A 22,042-nucleotide genomic window follows, 5' to 3' on the forward strand; every position below is an offset into this window, starting at 1 on the left:
AATTATTCCATGTCCTTCCACTGTTTGAAAATACTGTATGTTGCAGCATAGAGCCAGTGACCCTAAAAAGGAACATGTAAGGGTTCACCTAAATATTTCAGTTTTACCTAGATACTCTGCTTTTATCAAGGACTACTTTTTTTCAATGACAACGTTTATCTTTAATTTGACACTTGGAAAAAAAACTATCCTTGGTTATTTTTTCATAAAGAATTAGAAAAAAATACTCAATTTTTTACCATTTAGTTTTTTAAACTTCAATTAAAAAAAAGATACTTTTTGTTTTTAATGTTTTTTAAAGTTATTTTTTCATGAAGAATTAGAAAAAAATATTCAATATTTTTTAACATTTGGGTTTTCAAACTTCGATTAAAAAAGGATACTTTTTGTTTTTAATAAGGTTTTTTAAAGTTATTTTTTCATAATGAATTAGAAAAAAATATTCAATATTTTTTACCATTTTGTTTTTCAAACTTCAATTAAAAAAAGGATACTACTTTTTGTTTTTGATAAGGTTTTTTTTAGTTATTTTTTTCATAAAAAATTAGAAAAAAATATTAAATATTTTCCCATTTTGTTTTTCAAGCTTCAATTAAAAAAAGGATACTTTTTGTTTTTAATAAGGTTTTTTTAAAGTTATTTTTTCCATAAAGAATTAGAAAAATATATTCAATATTTTTTCCCGTTTTGTTTTTCAAACTTCAATTTAAAGATAGAAGCATTTTTTTCAATAAAAAAAAGAATAAATTTAATCTTTACTACTGTCTTCCGTTTTAATTACCAGAATTGTCCCAAAAACTCCAAACTAGATGAGGCAACCAAATTCAAACCCTTGAAGTACTAGGTAGACTGGGCATTACCCTCTTGGCCCAAAAAGCCATCCTTTTTCATAACTCCTAAATTTGAGGCAAATGAGCAAATCCATCAAATTTTTGCCCAAAACCTTTCCTGAAATCTGACCTCTTTACCTCAAAATGAATCACCTCTTCCACTTCATCTTACATTCTGTATATTTGATAATCTCTTGAATTGTTTGGACAACACAGTCGACCCTAAATGTGGGATTATTTCAATTTAGTGCAAAAACATTAAACCTAGAGGTGAAGCTGCTGTTATGGAAATAATGAGGTGAGGCATGTCCAACTATTGAGCTCAAATCTAGACGGCTATCCCTTGCGCAGCTTGCCACCTTTATTGCACCACTTGTGGTCTGAACCAATCAACATCCCCCCCATTCCCCCCTAATAACTAACGCGGAGGCTTTCACTCTCAGTTTCCACCTATGAGGAAGTCATGTTGCCATGGAGGCAATGAAGCCTCCATCCGCCAATGGCATCGTGCCCGGCTCTCCACGGCCGGCCAATGGCAATCAGAGATGTCGGCGCAGGCCGGCGCCCCATTGGCTCATGGTGCCTCTTTGATGACATTTCCCTTTTTTCCTCTTGTTTTTTACGACGAGGGAAAGTGGGGGTAAAAAAAAGAGCATCTCAAGTAGTTTCACCTGTTTTGCAGCTTGCAAAATAAACACATTTGAACAAGGCTGTGTAGAGACACTTGCACTTGCTGTTATGTTGGGAAAAAATGTCACCCATGTGGTTAATGCAAGCATAAGCATTTACAGAATTTTAATGCTGCAGTTCAAAAGTGGAAAGATACTATTTCTATACGAACATTACTATATAACCATTCTGTACCTGTGGAAAAATACAAAAAAAAGATCTCATCTCATTTTCGGAACCGCTTTATCCTCACTAGGGTTGTGGGGGGTGCTGGAGCCAATCCCAGCTGACTTCGGGCCAGAGGCGGGGGACACCCTGAATCGGTGGCCAGCCAATCGCAGAGCACAAGGAGACAAACAACCATTCACACTCATACTTAGGGGAAATTTAGAGTGTCCAATCAGCCTAACATGCATGTCTTTGGAATGTGGGAGGAAACCGGAGTACCCGGAAAAAACCCCACGCAGGCCCTGGGAGAACATGCAAACTCCACACAGGTGACCGACCTGGAATTAAACCTAGATCCCCCACTGTGAGCCTGACACGCTAACCACTTATCCGCTGGGTCGCCCACAGAAAAAGATATGTAGTTTATTTTTAAATCACAACCAAAACTGGCAAAGCATTTTTATTTATTTAATAATATTTTTTAAAAAATCACAAAACAAATGATCTATTTAAAAATATTCATCTCACTCCTTAACCACCAATCAAAATGTTCTAATCAACTATTTTTGTGTTCTTGGCCTCCCTCCACAGCTACAAATATTGATTTAATAAAAGATCTTTCGTTAAGCATAGCATTTACAAAAGGGGAAGTTTTCTCATCAAACAATCAAAAAAGAAAAACGTGTGGACAATATTTCATTGGGTAAATTTGAAGATTGAATGCAAAAAAAGACAGTAAAAAATGTGTTTTTGGCTTCCCTCACCAGCTAAAGAGCTCAAAAGTTTTTCTCGCATTGTCCCCCACCCAGCAGCTTAATGCAACTAAACAGAAAAACAAAAGGCTCTGACGCCTGTCTCTCATTATCCGCTTAAAAGCACGTTGACTGTTTGTGTCATCCTTGGCATGTGTTGACCCCCCCCCTTCGACTCCCCCCATTTGTCTGGTCAGGCCAGTGCGACCCAATGAGATTTAGGGGGAGCCGCAGCTGAGTGGATTAACGTCTACAGTTTGTGTTTATGACAACAAACCCGAGGGGGGGTTGGTCAAATGTGCGCCAAACCCTGCGCGGGGTCTTTCAGCTGTTGTGGGGGTCCGGCCTTGTCTTTGGGCCCACGGGAAACCCAACAACGCTTGGATAGTGGATTGACTTAGCGTGGGTACTTTTAAGAGAACTACAAAAGAAAGACATGACAGTTTTGTGAGGTCCTTATAAATATTTGAAATCACTTTATACAGCATAGAAATCTCTTGACAAAGCAACAAAAGTGTCCACGGTTACAAAATGTTACAAAAGTCTTCCCCGAGCTCGGCTGTAACGCATTTTTTTTTCAAATAAAAAAAAGTACAAAGACTGTTGACAGTGACAACATCGCATGCAACTTTCCCATCCATTGGTTAACAGTGCCAGGCCTCAAATCCAAAATTCACAAAATGGCTTTATGAAGGAGGAAACCAAATTATTGTATTTACATGATTCCTCCTTCCCCATCCTTGGCAAAAACTCCACATTTGACATAAATACTTATTGCACAACCAGTGTCAAAAACATCTTGCTTTTTCAGTAAGGCTCATTTGCATTGCGTTTTAATTTTTTTAAAACTTTATTCCAGCCAAAAAGGTCATTTTTGGTTTCAAATCGTGTCATTTTGTCCGTAAAATTAGCATTAATAGCTTAGCGTCGAGCAGATATCAAGTCGGGCGATTTGTGCTAGTTTTGCAAGACAACTGACTTGTTGCCAAGTGAAACTTTCCTTCTAGCAACGTGATTTTCTTCTTGATTCCAATGGGTCGGTTGAAATTGCTTTGGCGTGTTCTGCACGATTGACAAAAACAAAAGGCGCGTAGCCGAGCATGAGGTAAGCGGCGTTGGACACCATGGGGACAGGGAAGAGGATGTGCGGCGGTTCCCCACTTTCACATTTGCTGTTATACAGTGTATTATACAGTCGTCGTGTACGAGCACTTTTGTTGAGAAACTGGGACTCCCAAACTTAAAATTAAGACTTGCCATCAACTACAAAAGAACCTAGCGCCCCCTAAATCAGGGGTGTCCATAGTGCTCGCCGAGTGCCACTGTGGCTGCAGGTTTTTGTTCCAATCAATCCAATACAGACTGTTTAACCAATGAGGTTTCTGCTAAGATAAGAAGCGCCTAACTGCAATCAACTGATTACACTTGTAAAAAAACACATTGGTTGAACCCACCGCAGCCCTTTGTATGAGTTTTTGGGCACCCTGCCCTAAATATTGCATTTTTGAGTGTAGTATTGTTTTCTAACACAAGTCTGGCAGGCACATTAAGAGGCAGTAGGATAAGGAGCAAATCATTTGGTAGTAAAGGGATAGACAACACCATTTTCATGGGCATTTCTGGCGAATCTTGTTTGAAAAGTTGGAGGGAAACAATATATACCATATTTTCTCGCATATAAGTCGTATTTGTAAGTACAAAAAATGATGGCTGAATCTATGGCTTTTATGGGGACAAGAGTTGCTATACTCTTTTTCACCAGTAGTTGTCGGCAAAGTAACATTGACTATTTATTGGTTATTTTCTGTTTTGCTGTAAGAAAACAATCATTACTGGATGAATTAATTCCTTATATTGACCCTAATAATGTGCTTTTGATTCATAAAGTATCTAAGAAATACCAAGTGCGATGATTTTTCTTAAGATTTTCTCTTCAAAGTAACACATTTGTACTCCCTATTAAATATAAATATAAAAAATTGTGAATCAGGGGGCGACTTATATGTAAGAAATTGTAAAATTCAACAATTTTAAGGCAATTTTAAGGGTGCGGCTTATATGCGAGTAAATACGTTGTGTATATTTTTATTTAATTTTTTTAAGTGTAATAGTGGGGAAAATGTCCAAAGTCACTATTTCCTGAAAGTCAATAAAATGGCTACTGACAGATATTTTTAAATGCCAGTACTATTTTAGCCAATTAAATGGGAGTATTCCAGTTAGCCCGCCCTTCCACGTGACTTTATTAATACTCATTATTCAAGTCGAGCCATGCGTGTGTGCGTGGCTACAACTTGTCACAAAATGTTGTCATTCTTTGTGTTTAAACTATTTTTAGGTTTAAGAAATTCGCCATTTGCCCAATTTAATACTTTGAAAAAATGCCTTTGACAAAGTTATTTTTACAAAGTGTGGTCTCTCCCTTTTAACGATGCTACTCAACTTTTTCACATTTTCTTCAGAAAAAAAAAGTTTTTTTTTTGTCTTTTTCAAAAGAGTGAATATGTGGGTGTTTACTGTACTTTTTGGGTTGTAGTTTTTCAGTTCAAAAACATGTATGTAGACACGACCAAGTTTGGGAAAACCTGACCCAAGAGTGATTGCTAAGGATCACATTTCCAAGTCAGCAGAGAGTCTTGAGGGCCCCTGATGCACACAAGAGGGTTTGCATGGGGTAGGGTGGTGGGGAGACCACCTCCTCCAGCACCTGTTCGGGCCGGAAGCTGAATGGCTGAAGCCGGACTTTCTTATCAGCTCGGGGGAACTTGGAGCGCTGCATGGGACTGTCTGGGTCGCCGCCACCGGGGTTGGATGGCGGGCTGAAGGCGGACGGTGGGTCGAGCCGGCCGAACGCCGACTTGGGTGGGCTGAAGGCCGAGGTTCCCGGTGGGCTGCCCCCTATGCTGGGCGGGCTGCCACTGGTGTCGGAGGAGAAGCCGCCGCCCCAGTCGGCGGAGGCGCTCTTCTTGGGCCGGGGGGGCACGATGAGCACGGGGGGGCTAGGAACAGTGGCCTTCTTCAGATAGGACGAGTCGGGTTGGAAGGCCGACACATGGCGGGGGGGCGACAGCGTTCCGTTGGTCAGCTTGTACCAGGGTGAGGGGGGCGCCTCATCCACCCGCTCGGCTTTGGACAGCGAGCCGAAGGAGTGCATTCCGATGGGCGAGGGAGCGGGCGGGGCTGGAACGCTGTGCTCAGGACTGGCGTTGTTGACCGGCGGCATGGTAGCCAGGCGCCGGCGCCGTTGGGGCGTGTGGGACGAGTAGACGGGCTGGATCTCCAGGTACTCCATGGACGACGACGCCACCGTCCCTGGGGGGGCGAGCGGCGAGTTACGGTGTCCGCCGGTCAGAGCACGCAACAAACCTAAGGGATGCAAACATTAGAGCTTGCCATTTGTTTCAAAGGTTTCACTTTCCTGTAATCTTTGACCAATTGTGTCTAATTCAAGGAAAAATGAAGGGCTTTTCAGGACTGGATCCAGACAATCTAAATTTTAGATTGTTTTGGAAAGCAAGGCAAAATTAAGGACTTTTCAGGACTGGATCCAGACAATCAAAATTTTAGATTGTTTAGATCCAGCCCTGAAAAGTCCTTAATTTTGCTTTGAAATCAAGCCAAAATTAAGGACTTTTCAGGACTGAATGCAGACAATCTAAATTTTAGATTGTTTTGGAAATCAAGGCAAAATGAAGGTCTTTTCAGGACTGGATCCAGACATTCAAAATGTTTGATTGTTTAGATCCAGCCCTGAAAAGTCCTTAATTTTGCCTTGAATTTAATGCAATTGATTTTAGATTCTAAAACTTTGTAAGCCTGCCTTCACTTCATAGTTAAGGCACACACTGTCATCACATCCATTTCAATACCTTTGTTCAGTAAATTTAGACTTAATTTTTAAAAGCAGCCCCCCATAGTGGACATGTAAATTGGTGACAACGTCGAATGGATTTTACTGGAGCCTCTGAGGGTTTCACATGGAATGGCGAGGCCTGAGACACTTCCTGATGGAAGGGGAGGCGAATGGATGGATAGATAGAAGGACAGAGAAACAATGCAGGGACGGGAAGTTACAAGAGCATGCAACTGGGCTGGACCTACCCTGCACGGACAAGGGGAACATGCAGACATGAGACGGAGACTTAAGAGTCATCGTTGCCGGCAAAGAGGCTCACCCGTGCGATGTTTCTTTTCCTTGCTGGGGCCTTTGCTGACCGCCAAATAGACAGGCGTCTGCTTGGGTGGGATGGTCAACTTGTCCACGTGCTTGCGCCACTGTGTCTGGAAGTACTCGTTCTTGGGCTTCTCGCCCTTCTTTTTCTTCTCCTGGAATTGCATCTCCTGAGGACACACCACCGATGTTTAGAACCAAAGTCAAGATTTTTTTTTTTTTTTTTTTTTTTTTTTGTACCTTGTATTCCTTGGAGAGCCGCTTCATCTTCTTGTTGAGCAGGAAATAGATGGCCAACGTGTGGCAAGCGCGGTTGGTGAGGACGGCGCTGAGGACCTCGCTGTGCTTGTAGGCCATCTTCTCCGTCATGTGCAGTAGGACCGTGTGGTTGATCTCCTCAATATGGATCCTTCACATAAAGAGCCAGAGTTGAGAAATCATTCTATCCAGGTCACCCGATTTATTTTCCCTTTCACCTGTTGAGGTAGGGCGCCCCTGTGTTGCGGTTAGCCAGCTGAAGCCACGAGTCGGCCATCACCTGGTGGATGTTGGGCCGCTTGTTAGGGTCTGGCTCCAGGAGCTTCTTCAGCAGGCAGATGGCGGCTGAAAACACAAAGAGATTTTCAAGGTCCCGTTCACCAGCCCCATTGGAGAAGCTCAATGGCGGCCTTACATAAGATGGACATGAGTCATCAGCTTTTGAGAGCTTATGAAGTCCAGTTAATGTAGAAGATAAAAATACTCCTAAGCCTTACACCTATCGCGTCATCATGACAAGGTACGCCCTATGCAAAATATTTCCTCATTGGCAACCTCTTCCCACTGCTGATTTTATTTTTAGGACCTGCTCATTTATTAGTCGTCAGACAGATTTACAAGTGCCAAACCTTCACGTTGACACCGCTTACATTAATCCAAAGACTCTAGGAGGACTCGCATTAAGTCGAGCATTTTGTTAAAAGCTTTTCAGTTCTTCCAATGGGAGAATGTACTCTACATTGGATGACACGGACAATCCTATTTGACACCACCTTCAGAAAACCACGTGCCGAAAGGCCACTTGGATGAAACGATCGTTGCAAAAGGTGGACCTACCTGTGGATAGCGAGGGCGGCAGCGGGTTCATCTCCTTGTCCACCATTTTCTGGTGTAGCGCCCGCAGACTGAAGGGCTCCACGGTGAAAGGCAGTGTCCCGGTCAGCATGGCGTACATGTTGACGCCTCTGCCAGAAAAACAACGCTGCTGCTTTAAACACGGTCGAGAACAATTCAATTCCTATTTCAGAGCTGCCAACCTCCATCAACTCCATTTCAGGAGTACCCTTACCCATTTTTTCCCCAGGGTGAATGCGATTCACGCAAAATCGATATGAAATGTAAAAAAAATATAATGTAGCACAATTTAAATCAAACTGTTATTATCATGTTTTTACATGAATTGAAATATTTAGTTTTTGCAAACTATTGAAAAAGTATCGCATATGTGCGTTTTACAGTCAGTCGATGAAGTCGCACTTGTATTGGATTGGATTGGATAACTTTATTCATCCCGTATTCGGGAAATTTTGTTGTCACAGTAGCAAGAGGGTGAGTTTGCAGGAATAGGAAAATTGTATGTGGTGCAATGTGCAAATGTCAGTCCTTTTTTAGACGGATTCAACATGGGATATTTCGTCAAATACGAACCAATAAACTCGCACAAGACGAATCATTTGTCAGAACTTGTAACTCAGATGATTCACAATGCACCCGTGTCACTGAATTATTCCGGTTTACAGTGCAGTTGAATTAAATGCGGAAGTAAGATGCGGAAGCCATAGCAATGCTGTGAATTTTGAGGCATTTAAATTGGAAATTTGGTGCTTTTCCAAAACGGTTGCTTAAAAGAAAAATGTAAGTGACAATTATTTTAGATTTCCAGAGGTTTTCGGGACTTTTCCGGGTAAACTCCGGAAATTCCGGAAAAGTTAGCAGCTCTGCTATTTAGTTTAACCTCTGTTCAAAATTTGTTTAAATTGCAAAAGTATACTCACATGGACCAGACATCCACTTTGGGTCCGTACTTCTTCCTGGAGAGCAGCTCCGGGGCGGCGTAGGCGGGACTCCCGCACTGGGTACTGAAGGGGTCCGAGTAGCCCAGTATACCGGCGCAGTTGCTCAGGCCAAAATCTGAAAAGACGGGCGGGGTTAGTCTTAGTTCCCTAATTCTCACATCTTAGAGTTAAGTGGGTTTACTATTTACCGATGAGCTTGATGTTGTCCTGCTCGTCCAGCAGTAGATTTTCGATCTTCAGGTCTCTGCAACAAAGACAGAGAAAAGACGTTTGGATACGTTCGCTTCAAGAGTGGAAGAGGAGGTGTTACCTGTGGACGACACCGGCCCGGTGCAGGTGCTCGACGGCCAACACCAGTTGTCGGATGTATTTTTGCGTCTGGCGCTCGTCCAGTCGCTTGCTGTCGTAGATGCGGTTCATGAGGTTGCCGCCAGGGCAGAGCTCCATCACCAGGTAGTAGCTATTCTCCGTCTCTAGGATGTCCAACAGCTGCGTGATGTTGGGGTGACGGATCATCTGCTGGATGTGGCCCTCGCGACGCAGGTTCTTGGTCACGTAGGAGTCCTTCTTGGCCTTGCGTTTGTCGATCACCTTCACCGCTACCTGAGCAGACGAAACCGGAGTTTGCAAACATCAAAGATTGGCATTTGTGAAGATTTGGACCATTTTAAACTATAAGTATAATGTAAATAGCATATATGATTGCAGGCTAAATCTCAAATTGCGGGCGGCCCGGTGGGTGAGTGGTTAGCGCGTTGGCCTCAAAGCTCTGGGGTCCTGGGTTCAAGTCCAGGTCAGTCCACCTGTGTGGAGTTTGCATGTTTGTCTGCGTGGGTTTTCTTCGAGTACTCCGGTTCCCTCCCACATTCCAAAAACATGTATGGTAGGCTGATTGGACACTCTAAAATTGCGTATGGGTGTGAGTGTGCATGGTTGTCCTTTGTCTCCTTGTGCCCTGAGATCGGCTTGGCACCGATTTAGGGTGTTCCCGGAATTAGCTGGGATAGGCTTCAGCACCCCCCCGCGAACCTAATGAGGATGTAGCGGTTCAGATAAATGAGATGAGATCTCAAGTTGAGTGTACAGTGGAAGTCCAAATTTTGGATTTCAGAATTGCATCCTGGGAAAAGTGACAGGTGCTGGGAGTTTCTTTCCTTGCAGCCGTTTTGTCACCCCCATAAAGCCTGAAGACATTTGTTCCAAGTTCATTTCTAGCTGACAGCATCCACTCACATCGCATTCCTGTCCCACTTAGATGACATCATCGCTCACTAGTCAGACACACATTACATTCTGCCGGCAAACTTTTCTCCTTGTCTGGACGCGGGGTGAAGAACGCAGACGTTCGTCCCGACCGCCCGCAAATCAATCAAACAAACGGCTGCGTCGTTAACGACTCGCCGTCCTTCGTTTGACCGTCCGACATTTGTCCTTTTGTGTTTTTTGAGCAAACCTACATTCAAAAGGCATCTTGGCAATATGCCTATATTTTATATGCCATTGTTTTCCGTACAATTGTTAATTTCTACACTGCCCTAATACCCAGCACCCCAAAAAATAATCAAAATAGACTGTTTATATCAGAGTCCGGCGGGCCAGGGGGTGGTGAATGTATACACAGTTAACCGTGGGGGGTTTAACCCGCCGGTGGTGGGATGGGGGTGGACTCAGTTGTTTACCAGGCGTTCCTCAGACAGAAAGGGGGGTCAGGGGGAAAGTGGGTTACAGTACAGACATTCAAAACATGCGAGCCCACCACGCCTCACTTTCATACGCGTGCACGCGTGTTAAAAGGCCGCTTTCCAGGGATGCCCGAGTATGCCCCGCCTCACTCGCTCGCTCACAGGTTGTGCGATTGCAAACGTTTGCATCATCCCAGACAAAGAGCTCGCCGGCAGGAGCATCACACCGCTTGGTCCTGTTGCTCTCCACGAGGCGCACAATATAAAATAACAGGCAGATTTGCAAAAATAGTTCTCAATGACAGCCAAAAATGTGCCTTATTTTTTTTAACATTTCAATCTTCAGATAAGCAAGCCCCCTTAACATGAACAGTAATTTATTTTTATTGTTTTAACTTGTTTATTTTACGTATTAATCATGCTTTCCTAGAAGCAAGCCCCCCTTAACATGAACAGTAATTTATTTTTATTTTTTTTAAATTGTTTATTTTACATATTAATCATGATTTCCTAGCAAATAGAGCATTTTTTTCATTTTTTATAACAAAGGATTACATTGAAAAAAAACCATTTCATTCTCATGACTACCCTAAGTCACCAACCCTTAAAAATGCCTTAAAAATTCCAGTTTTTTTCTTGGGGACTGAAGAGGACTTTACTGATTGGCTGCCATTGACAGTGATCGATGAGCCAGAGTTTTCCTATAAATATCCAATCTTTATGTTCCCTTCAAATTAACTTTAACATATTAAGATCCCGGAACACTCAAACTAAAAGAAGATGACCAACTTTCCTCCCTTTCTGCTTAAATGCCATTTCATAAATTGCCATTGACGCCAATAGACGTCTCCACAAAGGCAGTTGGAAGATTTTTGGCAAGGCCGAGACAAAGGCGAGCAACAGCGTGGCCTTGAGCAGAATCCAGATGAGGACCATTAATCACACCAGCGTGGCCGTCACCGCACACGCCAACGTCGACGACGCTCTCTGATTGGCCGCCCACTTCCCTCATCCCTCGTCAACGGTGAGCTCACCCTGTTCCTCATGCGATACACGCGCACACAAAGGACGAACAGAGACCATGTTGTCAAAACAAGAAGCTGCTGCGCGTGTTAAACACAAAAGACGCCTCCCATGCAATGACAAAATGCCACCTTGACCCGGACAAGGATAAGCAATGTTAAATATTCATGGATGGGATGATTTAATGTGCTCTATAATCAAACCCATTACATTCACACCACAAATGCTGTTTATAGTTGTTGTTTTTAAACTAGGATGTAAAAAAAGAAAGATTTTGTCCTGGGTAAGTGTTTTTTAGCACTATGATACGGGTTAATTAGAAAATCAATGTTGTATTTTACCAAGAAAAACAATTTCCAAGAGTACATTCATTGATATTCAGATTTACTCAAATTTAGGGGATTGGGAAAAATATAATAATCATAATAGACACCAGCCCTTTAAAAACATACATATAAGTATTGACAAAATCGAAATTTTAATTAAATATGCAATGGAAAAAATAATTAAATGAAATGATAAAAAGAGCAATGCCATAGGTTTTTGCCATATTGATCAAAATAAAATAAAAAGATTATTCTCGACGTCTTCAGAATGTTTAATATTTTAGATGTAAAGACAAGAAAAGTTATATTTATTCAAAAAAATACATTTTAGGAGAAACACCCACTTTTTCAAAATATTATATGAAGATTAAAATATGTTTTATTAAAACTGTAAATCCACCTCAATAATAAATCACCTCAAAAATGTCACTTTCTGGGTTGAAAAAAAAAGTCGTTTTTCGGTAGGGTGGGTGAAACAGGTGTCCGGCGTGTGTTACCTTTTCCCCGGTGAGGGCGTGAAGCCCCTCTCTGACTTTGGCGAATGAACCCTCGCCAAGCTTCCTCCCGATCAGGTAGTTGCCGACCCGCTTGGTGTGGTAGAAGTTCTTGAGAATGTCGGCGGCGGGGCTGCTGCACAACGTGACCGTTGTCGGGAGCGGGGCGACCTCGTCGCTCTCGCCGCTTGACGACGCGTCGCACTCGGCCACCGGCATGACTGCCTGGCTGATCTGTCGCCGCTCCTCCGCTTCGTTGTCAGGAATTAGATGGAGCCCTGTCTCCTGAGTGCCGACTAATTATAAGACAGTGAAACCTGTTCCATCTAAAGGCATGCTACGAGGACTTGGTCAACTTTCCACGTTATTAAACCCTTCTCGGTAAGTTTTCCCAAGATAAAAGTGAGTTTGACGAGATGCCCTTTGTTTGTTTGTGTCCGTCTAGGCGTCTAATCGCACGCCGGCTAGAGCATGGAGTTGAGGTGGGCAGTTTGAAGGAGAAGCGACTTTCCCGGTTCGAGAGGAGCTTGAAGGGGCGGGTGTGTAGTGGGCGGGGCTAAAATGAAGTAGGCGGGCGCCAAACCATCTAGCCAATCGGCAGGCTTTAAGAATTGCCAGGAAGAAAAGCACGCGCCCAGAAACAAACCCAAAACAAAACAGCCACATGAACAAAGAACACGTTGGAAAACATGCAAAAATACTCGAACAGTCTGTATATAATATAAAAAGAAGCATGCGGCAGTGTAATTGCGTGGCAGTAATATTTGAATGACGTCGTATTTTGAGAAATAATACATTAGGAGTAAAAAATAGTTAAAATGGGAAAATATAGCTTTGTTCAAAAAACAATTTCACAGTAGTATATGATTTAAAAATTGGGAAACACATTGAGAATTAACGAAAAAAAAACCTATAGATGACACTGTTACAAGAGTCGGATATTTATATTGAATTGGATGCTTTGTTATTATATAGATTATATAGCTGGCATAGATTCATTTGTTTTTGTCTTACGAAGGTCGAATCATAAAAATAAAGCCAGCAAAAGTGTGAGGATATTGCCATCTATTGGCTGCAATGTGCACTGCAAATCCCACAAAAGGGCCTCAATCGCAATGTAACGTTAAAATCAACAAATTGATTCAGCCTTTAACGATTGACAAAAATCATACGGGGTGTAATTAGATTAAATACATTGATTTAAAAAAATAAATGGCTCGGACCAACAGGAATAGTTACATTGTGGCATTACATTTACTTGCCAAAATTAAATGTCTTACTAGATAACAAAGAAAACAAGTAGTCAAAATCAGTGCTCTTTATTTAGTCGTCCGCATTTTAGAATGCACTTAGTCAATATTTACAATGATGCAATCGCACCCCTCTAATAAACCAAGAAGTGATTTATTACCAAATAAATTAAATCGAACAGACTTTACTTGCTACTAACCATTTCTGTAGTTAAATCCTCATTCGAGTGCATCAGAAAAAATAAGATGCTGGGAAAGCGCTGAACTATTTGGCGAAAAAATAAGTGTCAGGCTGTAGATGTCCTATCTGTTTGGACTGCAAGGCCAGACATCTCTTTTCAAATGGATTTAGCGTCTACCGCTGTCAATGGCAGAAAATAAGTTAAGATGACCAATTCAAAAATAAAATTATATCCGACAACTCAGCCATTACACAGTAAAGCGATGTCCTATGTCATTTCAACTTCACAAAACGCAAATTTCAAGAACTGGATCCATGAGTTTTCTTTGAAATTCAACAGGGGAAAGAAAATTTGATATTGCCGCTACTAGGAAAGAAAAAGTTCCAGTTCTCTGAGTGCCTCGTTCTCCATCGCTCTCTGAGCCTCCGTCCTTGTTGTCAATAGAATCTCATCCAGAAAGTTGTCCGTTTGTGGGTGGGGCATATCAGGGGTCCCGTCTCGGTGGCCGGCGAGCAAGTCGAGAAAGCCCGAGCTGTCCGGCGACGCAGCGGCGGAAGAGAACACCGAGCCGTGCGTGCTGACGGGCGACACTGTCGCCGTGTTGACGGGAGACACTGTCGCCGTGCTGTCGGGCTGGTGCGCCAGCAGCTGGTTGAGCTTGGCCAACTTCTTCTTCTTGGCCTTCAGCTTCTTTAGCAGCTTGTGCCGCAGCGAGTCTGTGTCGGTCAGGCAAATATTGCCGCCGTTGCGAGATTGGGGGCTCTTGGGGAAAGGCGGCGGAGTTTGGACGGGCGAGGTGAAGGCGCAGAACATCCCGGCAGCTTTCAGCGGGAGGCCGTCATCGTCGTCGTCCTCGGCGTGGAGGAGGCGGGGACGTTTGGTGAAAAGCGCTGTGGGAACTGCCGGCCTCTTAACCTGTTCGGATGTGGCATGACTGGGAAGGGGTCGGGCTTGTTCGACAGGTGTGGGAGGGGGCTGGACGGCGTTCCGCTTTTGATTGGCTGGGAGAAGGCCGAGCATGTAGGACCAGCGAGAGTTTGGGTCTGAGGGTGGTGGTGGTTCGGTCGAGGACACGTGCGGCGCCGTTTGGACGACGGGAGGCGGCGGTGGCGGGGAGTCTGGAGCGTCCACTTCTTGTGCTTTCCTCCTGCACTTTCTCATTGGTTGACGTTTAACTTTAGTCGCCCCTTTGTTTTGCTTCCCGGATTCCTCTGAAGCTTGTTCAACAACCAGATCTTTGTCTTCGCCGGCATCTTTGGGCGCCTCAGAAGAGCTATCCGGAATGAGAATGCGGTCCGGAAGTGCTTCATGATCCACTGCCGGTTGCGTTTGAATCTGGAACAGAATATTTTTTCATGTGTGGGTCACAGAAATGTTTCCAAGTTACGAAAACCCTCAAAAAGTACATGCATTCCTTATCCGTCATTTTATTTTTAAAATATTGTCGCGGATGCATTGATTCTCGCTTTAAAAGCTCACTCCACCATATACTGGGCTCTCATTGGCTGTCTCACAACAACCCTCCATTTTCTTTAACACATTGTCTGCTTAAACTTATTTATGCTTGGGGAAGATGTAGCCGACTGCTTCGACCTGAACGGCAGCCTTCGGTGGGTTAAATTGTGCTGTTGGGGCAGGCGATGGGACGTGTTGTCAATAATAAGGACATTGACTAGTTAGTTGGTCGATGTGCACCAAAACGGACGCATGACTAAATGCAACGGTCAGCAATACACGAGGAATTCAACGAGGCGGCAGCCACTATTGCAACTGCACAAATAAAAAAAACAGGGGAGAAACAAACTTTCCGACTTAGTGGGGAAAAAAACATCCTGAAAAAGTGTTCACAAGTCGTGCCCACTTTTGTGCATTTTAGAAACATTATTAAAAGTCCTCAAACGCAATCGTCTTTGTAGTGTTTTTTCCACCAAAATGTTCATCATCTAGCACTGCAGAAGCAGGTAAGAACCAGTAGTAACTTATAAAATGGGTGTAAAATTACATCTCAAAGAAATCACAAAATGTTAATGTTTGTTGTTGATGAATGTGTTTGTTTGAATTCTTAATGCTGTGTTTATTAATTGTCTGTTCATGTTTGTGTGCCATCTCTATGTTGCATCCCGGTAGCTTTCTCTTGTTCCCATGCGTTTTAACACGGGTTTGTATATATACTCATTTGGTGACATTAATAAATACTTTCATGATCATTTTCTATCATTTTTGTTTCTCACATCGTTCTTACAAAATTGGGACATGTTGACCAATTTTAAAGGGTTTAGTTGGAAGACGTGTGAGGACCGTGGAACGAATTAGAGAATTTACATATAAAATACACCTCTGCTTACGAAATTTTCAAGTTACGAAAAAAGTTCTGGAACCAATTAATTTTGTAAGTAGAGGTATGACTGTATTTGGCTTAGCCACAGACAGTAACAGTACACAGTGTTGATTCGTAATGAAGTGTAAAATCTGGTGGCGAATGGACAACAGACAAAGCCAATATTTGGAGTTCTCAGTTTACGATATTCTCAACCTACAACGTTCGGACTTTAACGACACCCAATCCTTGCCCTTGTCTATTAGTCCCCTACACCAGCGTTTCTGCTTAGTTTGTGGGGCAGGAGCATCTTTGCCTTTTTCACACCTTTCATCATATTTTGGTCCTCAAAAAGAATTTACAGTGAAAATGAGGCTTTACATCATAAACGAGACAGATTGATCAGTACCTCTACTTACAATTGTCTCTACATACAAAATATTCAGGTGAGAAAACGCCTTAATGGGAAAATTTTGTCTCAAGATGTTTTAATTAATATTTTTTTGTCTTCATATAAGTCAAATAAATTCGGTACCGTTTTTATATTTTTTTAAAAGCTTTAGAAGGTAGTATTGGAATCTTAGAATGGAGTAAGGAATTTATTTACATGTAAAATGTAACTCATGAAAAATGCTCATGTAGTCATGGCCAAAAGCTTTGAGAATGACACAAATATTACATTTTCACAAAATCTGTTCCTTCAGGGTATTTAGATGTTTCTATGGTATAACGACTTTTAATTAGAAGCTTTTCACAAGTATCAAAAGCTTTTATTGAGAATTACATGCAATAGGCCAATATTTGTAGTGTTGAATCTTTTTTTTCAAGAGGAAATGATTTATTAAAGTCTTAAAATAAATAAAACATATGAAAATGTGCCGTGCGCCGCTGAAATATCTCCCTCCGCGGCCGTTATAGATGTAATACCCGTGTTTGTCCGCCAGATGTCAGCAAGAGCCCGTTCTACCAGTGTCGAAAGCCATCCACTTTGTAGTACATTTTAGACTTTAAGTGTGCCCTATGTGTGTGTGAAAATATGCGCCAACTTGCATTTGTACAGTTTTAAATCACTTAAGAAGGGGAATTCAAAATAAAATAACGGATAAGGAAATGCATTTACTTTTTGGGGGATTTCGTAACTCGAGTCACTCATTTGCATATAAAAAAAAAATTGTAACCGGAAACTTTTGTACCTAAAGGCATTCGTAAGTAGAGGTATGACTGTATTTTAGTTTTTTGAATTATAATAATTTGGACTTTTAACAGTGAAATCAGAGTTGTGTGGAATTTAAGTTCGCTGGCGTAGGAACAGAACTCGTTGGTAGTTCTAGGACTCCCTGCAAAACATACCTCTTCCAGGGTGAGCGTGATGATGTCATCGTGAGACAGCCCGTGGAAGGTTTCCAGCAGTGCAGCAGGTCCAATGGACACATCCTCGTGAGTGCCTGTCGTGGTCACATTAGCCTCGTCGTGTCGACTCTCATGCTCGTTTGTGGAAACATCTACTGCCGCTGAAAAATTCTCCGGCAGTTGCATTTCCTGAGCGGGAATTGGCAGCGCCGGATTGGGTGCGTTCAGCAGTTGGTTTGAGTTGTCTAATATCAGCAAAGATTCGGATTCTTCGCTGGTAGTGTCGACGGGTTCCGGTGCAGGAGCAACGTCTTGTTCCTCAATGTGAGCATCAACCGTTTCTGCAAAGGGAGCGTCGACGGCTTCGTCGAAGCAAAATTCAATGGGTTCCTCAAGGTTTGCGTTGACGGCTTCTTGGACATGTGAAATGACCGTTTCCTCAGGGTGAGCAATTACGTGTTCCTCAAGAGAGCCTTCGAGTCTGCGCAAGTCATTGCTATCTTCTTCTGTAGGTGATGTGATAGAAGACAGAGATGGCGGGATTTCCTCCAACAGACAAGGCGCCTCTTCACAAATGCCATCCAGAGGGGACCCGGTTCTGCCATTGTCTCGGTCAGGACAGCTTTCTTCAGCCGCACGGAGTTGATCTGAGCGCAGACGCTTGACTTGCTCAGAGTCATCTTGGTCTTCTGACGGTTTTCCGTTTGGCGCCGCAGGGACCAAGCGAGCCATAATGTCCTCTAGAGGACAACTGACTAAGGGGAAGAGGCACTGTTGATAAAGAGGAATGGCAAGCGATTAGCATGACAATGCTAAACAGTGAGAAAATTCAGGAGGCTGACCTGTGGCTCGGGGCACAGCGTGACAGATTCGTGCAAACTGAGGCGGTATGAGCGCAAGGTAGAGCTGCGATCTTTGGACGCACACCATGGACATTGGTCCAGAGATCCCACCCTCTCTTGGACCTTAAAAGAGAGAGAAACATTTGACCCCCAAAAAACTGAGCCACATTTTTAGAGTAAACATTTCATATAAAATGTTTTTTTTTTGAGAGAAAAAAAGTCAGCCTTTTTTATGATTTAGAAAAGTGCAACCAAAAGAGAGAGAAAGAAAAAAACTAAACTTAAAATGATCAAGCAAACGTTTCGCCTTTTACCAAAGATTTCCATGTTATTCCTTGATACAATTTAGAGTGGCACTGTTTGACAGTGGTTTTCAAACCAAATTCAGCTTTGCGCAGGTGACAAACAAGTTGAGAGGAGAGCAACCAGCGACTTGCACTGACTTTTCCCAAATACCCCACCAGTGGGGAGGCCCTAGCCCCCGAAGCGCCATCTTCACCGGGCATGGCAACAGCGCCGCTCCTCCCGAGCTCCATCGCCCGCTGCCATTCCGCCACCAATCCCACCATCACAACCTGGAACTCCTCCCAGGTAGCTAGAGAGGGGTGGAAGGACACATTTTTTTTCATAAATTAGACAACATCTACTCTTATAAAACTAAAACAAATAACTTTATTGAAATGCTTTAAAATAAAAATCCATACAATTATTTAGATTTGAAAAGAATATTTAATGTTAAAGGCAAAAAATAAATACCGTATTTTCTAGCATATAAGCCATATTTGTAACTAAAAAAATGATGACTGAATCAAGGGTACAGCTTACATCCGCACAAGACGTGCTATTCTCTTTGTCACCAGTAGATGTCGGCAAAGTAACATTTACTATGTTGGTTATTTTCAGTTTTGCAGTAAGAAAACAACCATTATTGGATGAATTAATTCTTTATGATATTGACCCTAATCATGTGCTTTTGATTCATACAGTATCTCAAAAATACCACGTGTGATTTTTGTCAAGATTTTCCCTTCAAAGTAACACATTTATACGATTTTAAGGCAATATTATGGGTGCGGCTTATTTGCGAGTAAATACAGTAAAGAGGATTTGGGCAATTCATTCATTCTCACAAGGGTCACAGTGGGTGCCGGAGCCCATACAAGCCTATGGGCCAGAGGCCAGCCAATCGCAGGCCACCCCGGGGCAAACCTGTGTGTCCAATCAGCCTACCATGCATATTTTTGGAATGTGGGAGGAAACCGGAGTATCCAGAGAAAACCCATGCAGGCCTGGGGAGAACATGGAAAATCCACACAGGTGGACCGACCTGGATTTGAATACAGGACCCCTGAGCCGTGAGGCCGACGCACTAACCACTCAATCGCCAGGCCTCACGGATTCGGGCAATTCTTGGTTCAAAAATGTTGAAACTATAAATATTAATGACAAATCAATGATGCATTTAATAATATTGGTTAAAATGATTCATAATTTATACAATGAGAAAAACTAAATTAATTACATTAAAATGAATAAATCAGAAATACACACAGTTTACAAGCCCAGTTAAAACAAGTGTTTGTTTTTCATAGTAGATACCTGATGACCATTCATGGTGAGAGACGTCCAATTCATTTAAGCTAGAAAGACTGTCTATGAATGTTAATATTATAATGCCTTTGATGGCGCAAGACTTAACTGGGACCGGCAGTCAAAATGCATTGAGCGTCCAGTGCCGTCAATGGTACCCAGTAGGTTAAATGTCTGCCCAGTAGTGAGTAAAATAAACAATTCGTGCATGACCGCAAATAATTTTTATCCATATTCCATAACACATGATTGACGGTTTGATCGTTTGTAGCATTGTCATGGCAAAATAACACTCAAACCACCATTAGACAGCTTTGTCCCCACCCCAGCTAAGGAAACAAGGTCTCAGTTTTTAGAAAAATTTGATTTGGGTGGATTATTACAATATTTTGTCCAAGAATAAAGGCAAAGTGGCGTGTCACCCCGGCTTGCTAGCATGTTAGTACACACGCGGCCGTACAAGTTGATTCTAAATCCAAACAAAGGACTATACGTACCGTTCTCACAGTTAGGTTGAAGGTCCCTAGATTCATTCCTAAAATAACAATACTAACATTGACTTAAAGAAAAAAAATACATGAGCTGGCACGTGAATGTGTAAGCATTGAGAGTTTCTGTCGTATTGAAAACGAACCACTTCCTTTCGTGTGTGCAACAAAGTTTGTCTTCCCTTCTCTACCAGCAAAATGGTTCCTGGGAGTTTCGAAAAAAAGGATCCTTGTCACGCTTACTGCACTTCAACCACTAGAGTGCAGTGTTGCGTATTAGTAGTCGTCAAATGATGAGAATTGTCATAGTATGTCCTAGGACCTAGGTCCTAGGTAGTGTGTCAAATCTCATCTCATCTCATTTTATGAACCACTTTATCCTCATTAGGATCGCAGGGGGTGCTGTAGCCTATCCCAACTGATTTCGGGCCAGTGGCCAGCCAATCGCAGGGCACAAGGAGACAAACAACCATTCACACTCACAATCCCCCCTAGGGGCAATTTAGAGCCTCCAATCATGCAAACTCCACACAGGTGGACCGACCTGGATTTGAACCAAGGTCTCCCGATGTGAGGTTGACCCACTAACCACTCAGCCGCCGGGCCGCCCGTGTGTCAGATCACTTTAAGAAATAATTACTTTTTAAAGTCATTGATGGGTTGACATTGATGAGCCACCCAGGTTTCTAAATTGAAAACATTTTTTCATAGCTAACATTATTAAACTGTGGGTACAGTTTAGTGATCAGTGAGTACAGATTAATAAAGTAATACGTATCTTAGTAGTCTGTGGGTACAGATTAACTCATCTCATCTCATTTTCTGAACCGCTTCATCCTCATTAGGGTTGCAGGGGGTGCTGAAGCCTATCCCACCTGACTCCGGGCCAGAGGCAGGGGACACCCTGAATCGGTGGCCAGCCAATTGCAGGGCACAAGGAGACGGACAACCATGCACACTCACACCCATACCTAGGGGCAATTTAGAGTGTCCAATCAGCCTACCATGCATATTTTTGGAATGTGGGAGGAAACCGGAGTACCCGGAGGAAACCCACGCACATGCAAATTCCACTCAGATGGATATGACCTGGATTAGAACCCAGGACCCCAGAGCTGTGAGGCCGACGCGCTAACCACTCGCCCCACCGGGCCGCCCTTTACAGATTAACTATGAAAAAAATATGTTTTTCTACCTTGGCACCCATGGCGTACCGTGGATTGATAATACACAAGTTGTATAATGTAGGGCAACCTTGCATACAAATGTTAATATTGAGTCAAATTATGATATATAATACGCTGGACATTTAGAATGAGGGGCGTTTTTTTCTATTGCTTTTTTAATGACCAAAAATAATCACATGCTTCATAAAACATAAAAAATATGATTGCAGCACACGTTTTGCACTGACTTCTTCTATTTTGATCATCTGAAACTATATATCCGCCACAAACCACTTTTTAACAGCACATGGACCACCAAACTTGTATAATGTACAGCTTTTATGTCACAATAAGCATCAGGAGGACTATTCATAATGCTTTTTTTAACAGAGCAGCCCAACTGTTTATTAGGCACTTTGCCTCAGAAGCTCAAATCAAATATGAAAGAGCTGCAGTTAAATATTCAGCCCACAAAGAAGTCTTAAAGAAACTGTTGTCTTGTGGGGGTGCACTCAAGCACTCGGTCCAGTCCCAGAAATACACGAGTGTAGATGTGGCCCTCTCTGGGAGGAACACGTTTCAGCACTCTTCTCCCTCTTGCAGCCGTCATCTGTTGATGTGATGCAATGTGAGCGCTATATGGGCAGGAGGGGGGTATAGATTGCGCTTCCTGTTGCGCGTGACCCGA

At 42.7% G+C, this 22,042-nt stretch overlaps 2 protein-coding genes across 2 annotated transcripts; both read right to left on the reverse strand.

Annotated features, from left to right (window-relative positions):
* Positions 1 to 2,665: 2,665 nt before the first annotated feature.
* hunk (hormonally up-regulated Neu-associated kinase) lies at positions 2,666 to 12,660 on the reverse strand. The gene is made up of 9 exons (XM_077593113.1): positions 12,173 to 12,660; positions 8,955 to 9,247; positions 8,833 to 8,888; positions 8,624 to 8,759; positions 7,686 to 7,813; positions 7,067 to 7,193; positions 6,831 to 6,999; positions 6,595 to 6,760; positions 2,666 to 5,785 (listed from the first exon to the last, which is right to left on the reverse strand). Exons 1-9 carry the CDS (start codon positions 12,386 to 12,388, stop codon positions 5,043 to 5,045), a joined length of 2,034 nt encoding a protein of 677 aa, XP_077449239.1. The 5' UTR covers positions 12,389 to 12,660; the 3' UTR covers positions 2,666 to 5,042.
* Positions 12,661 to 13,472: 812 nt separating this feature from the next.
* uspl1 (ubiquitin specific peptidase like 1) lies at positions 13,473 to 20,377 on the reverse strand. Its single transcript, XM_077592665.1, has 5 exons — positions 20,198 to 20,377; positions 18,554 to 18,705; positions 18,111 to 18,233; positions 17,269 to 18,039; positions 13,473 to 14,936 (listed from the first exon to the last, which is right to left on the reverse strand). The coding sequence occupies exons 2-5, from the start codon at positions 18,677 to 18,679 to the stop codon at positions 13,968 to 13,970; spliced, it is 1,989 nt and encodes a 662-aa protein (XP_077448791.1). The 5' UTR covers positions 18,680 to 18,705; positions 20,198 to 20,377; the 3' UTR covers positions 13,473 to 13,967.
* Between the last annotated feature and the right edge of the window lie 1,665 nt (positions 20,378 to 22,042).

Source organism: Stigmatopora argus, chromosome 22 (genome assembly GCF_051989625.1).
Source record: "Stigmatopora argus isolate UIUO_Sarg chromosome 22, RoL_Sarg_1.0, whole genome shotgun sequence".
Lineage (NCBI taxonomy): Eukaryota > Metazoa > Chordata > Actinopteri > Syngnathiformes > Syngnathidae > Stigmatopora > Stigmatopora argus.

Excerpts from the sequence above, each read along its gene's own strand:
- hunk (XM_077593113.1), bottom strand. The coding sequence starts at position 12,388 with ATGCCGGTGGCCGAGTGCGACGCGTCGTCAAGCGGCGAGAGCGACGAG. Across the intron at positions 9,248-12,172 it reads ACGCCCTCACCGGGGAAAAG|GTAGCGGTGAAGGTGATCGA; the intron begins GTAACACACGCC and ends TCGTCTGCTCAG. Across the intron at positions 7,814-8,623 it reads AAAGTGGATGTCTGGTCCAT|AGGCGTCAACATGTACGCCA; the intron begins GTGAGTATACTT and ends TTTTTCTGGCAG.
- uspl1 (XM_077592665.1), bottom strand. The coding sequence starts at position 18,679 with ATGGTGGGATTGGTGGCGGAATGGCAGCGGGCGATGGAGCTCGGGAGG. Across the intron at positions 18,234-18,553 it reads TGGTGGGGTATTTGGGAAAA|GTCCAAGAGAGGGTGGGATC; the intron begins GTCAGTGCAAGT and ends CTCTCTTTTAAG. Across the intron at positions 18,040-18,110 it reads CGCTGTGCCCCGAGCCACAG|TGCCTCTTCCCCTTAGTCAG; the intron begins GTCAGCCTCCTG and ends CTTTATCAACAG.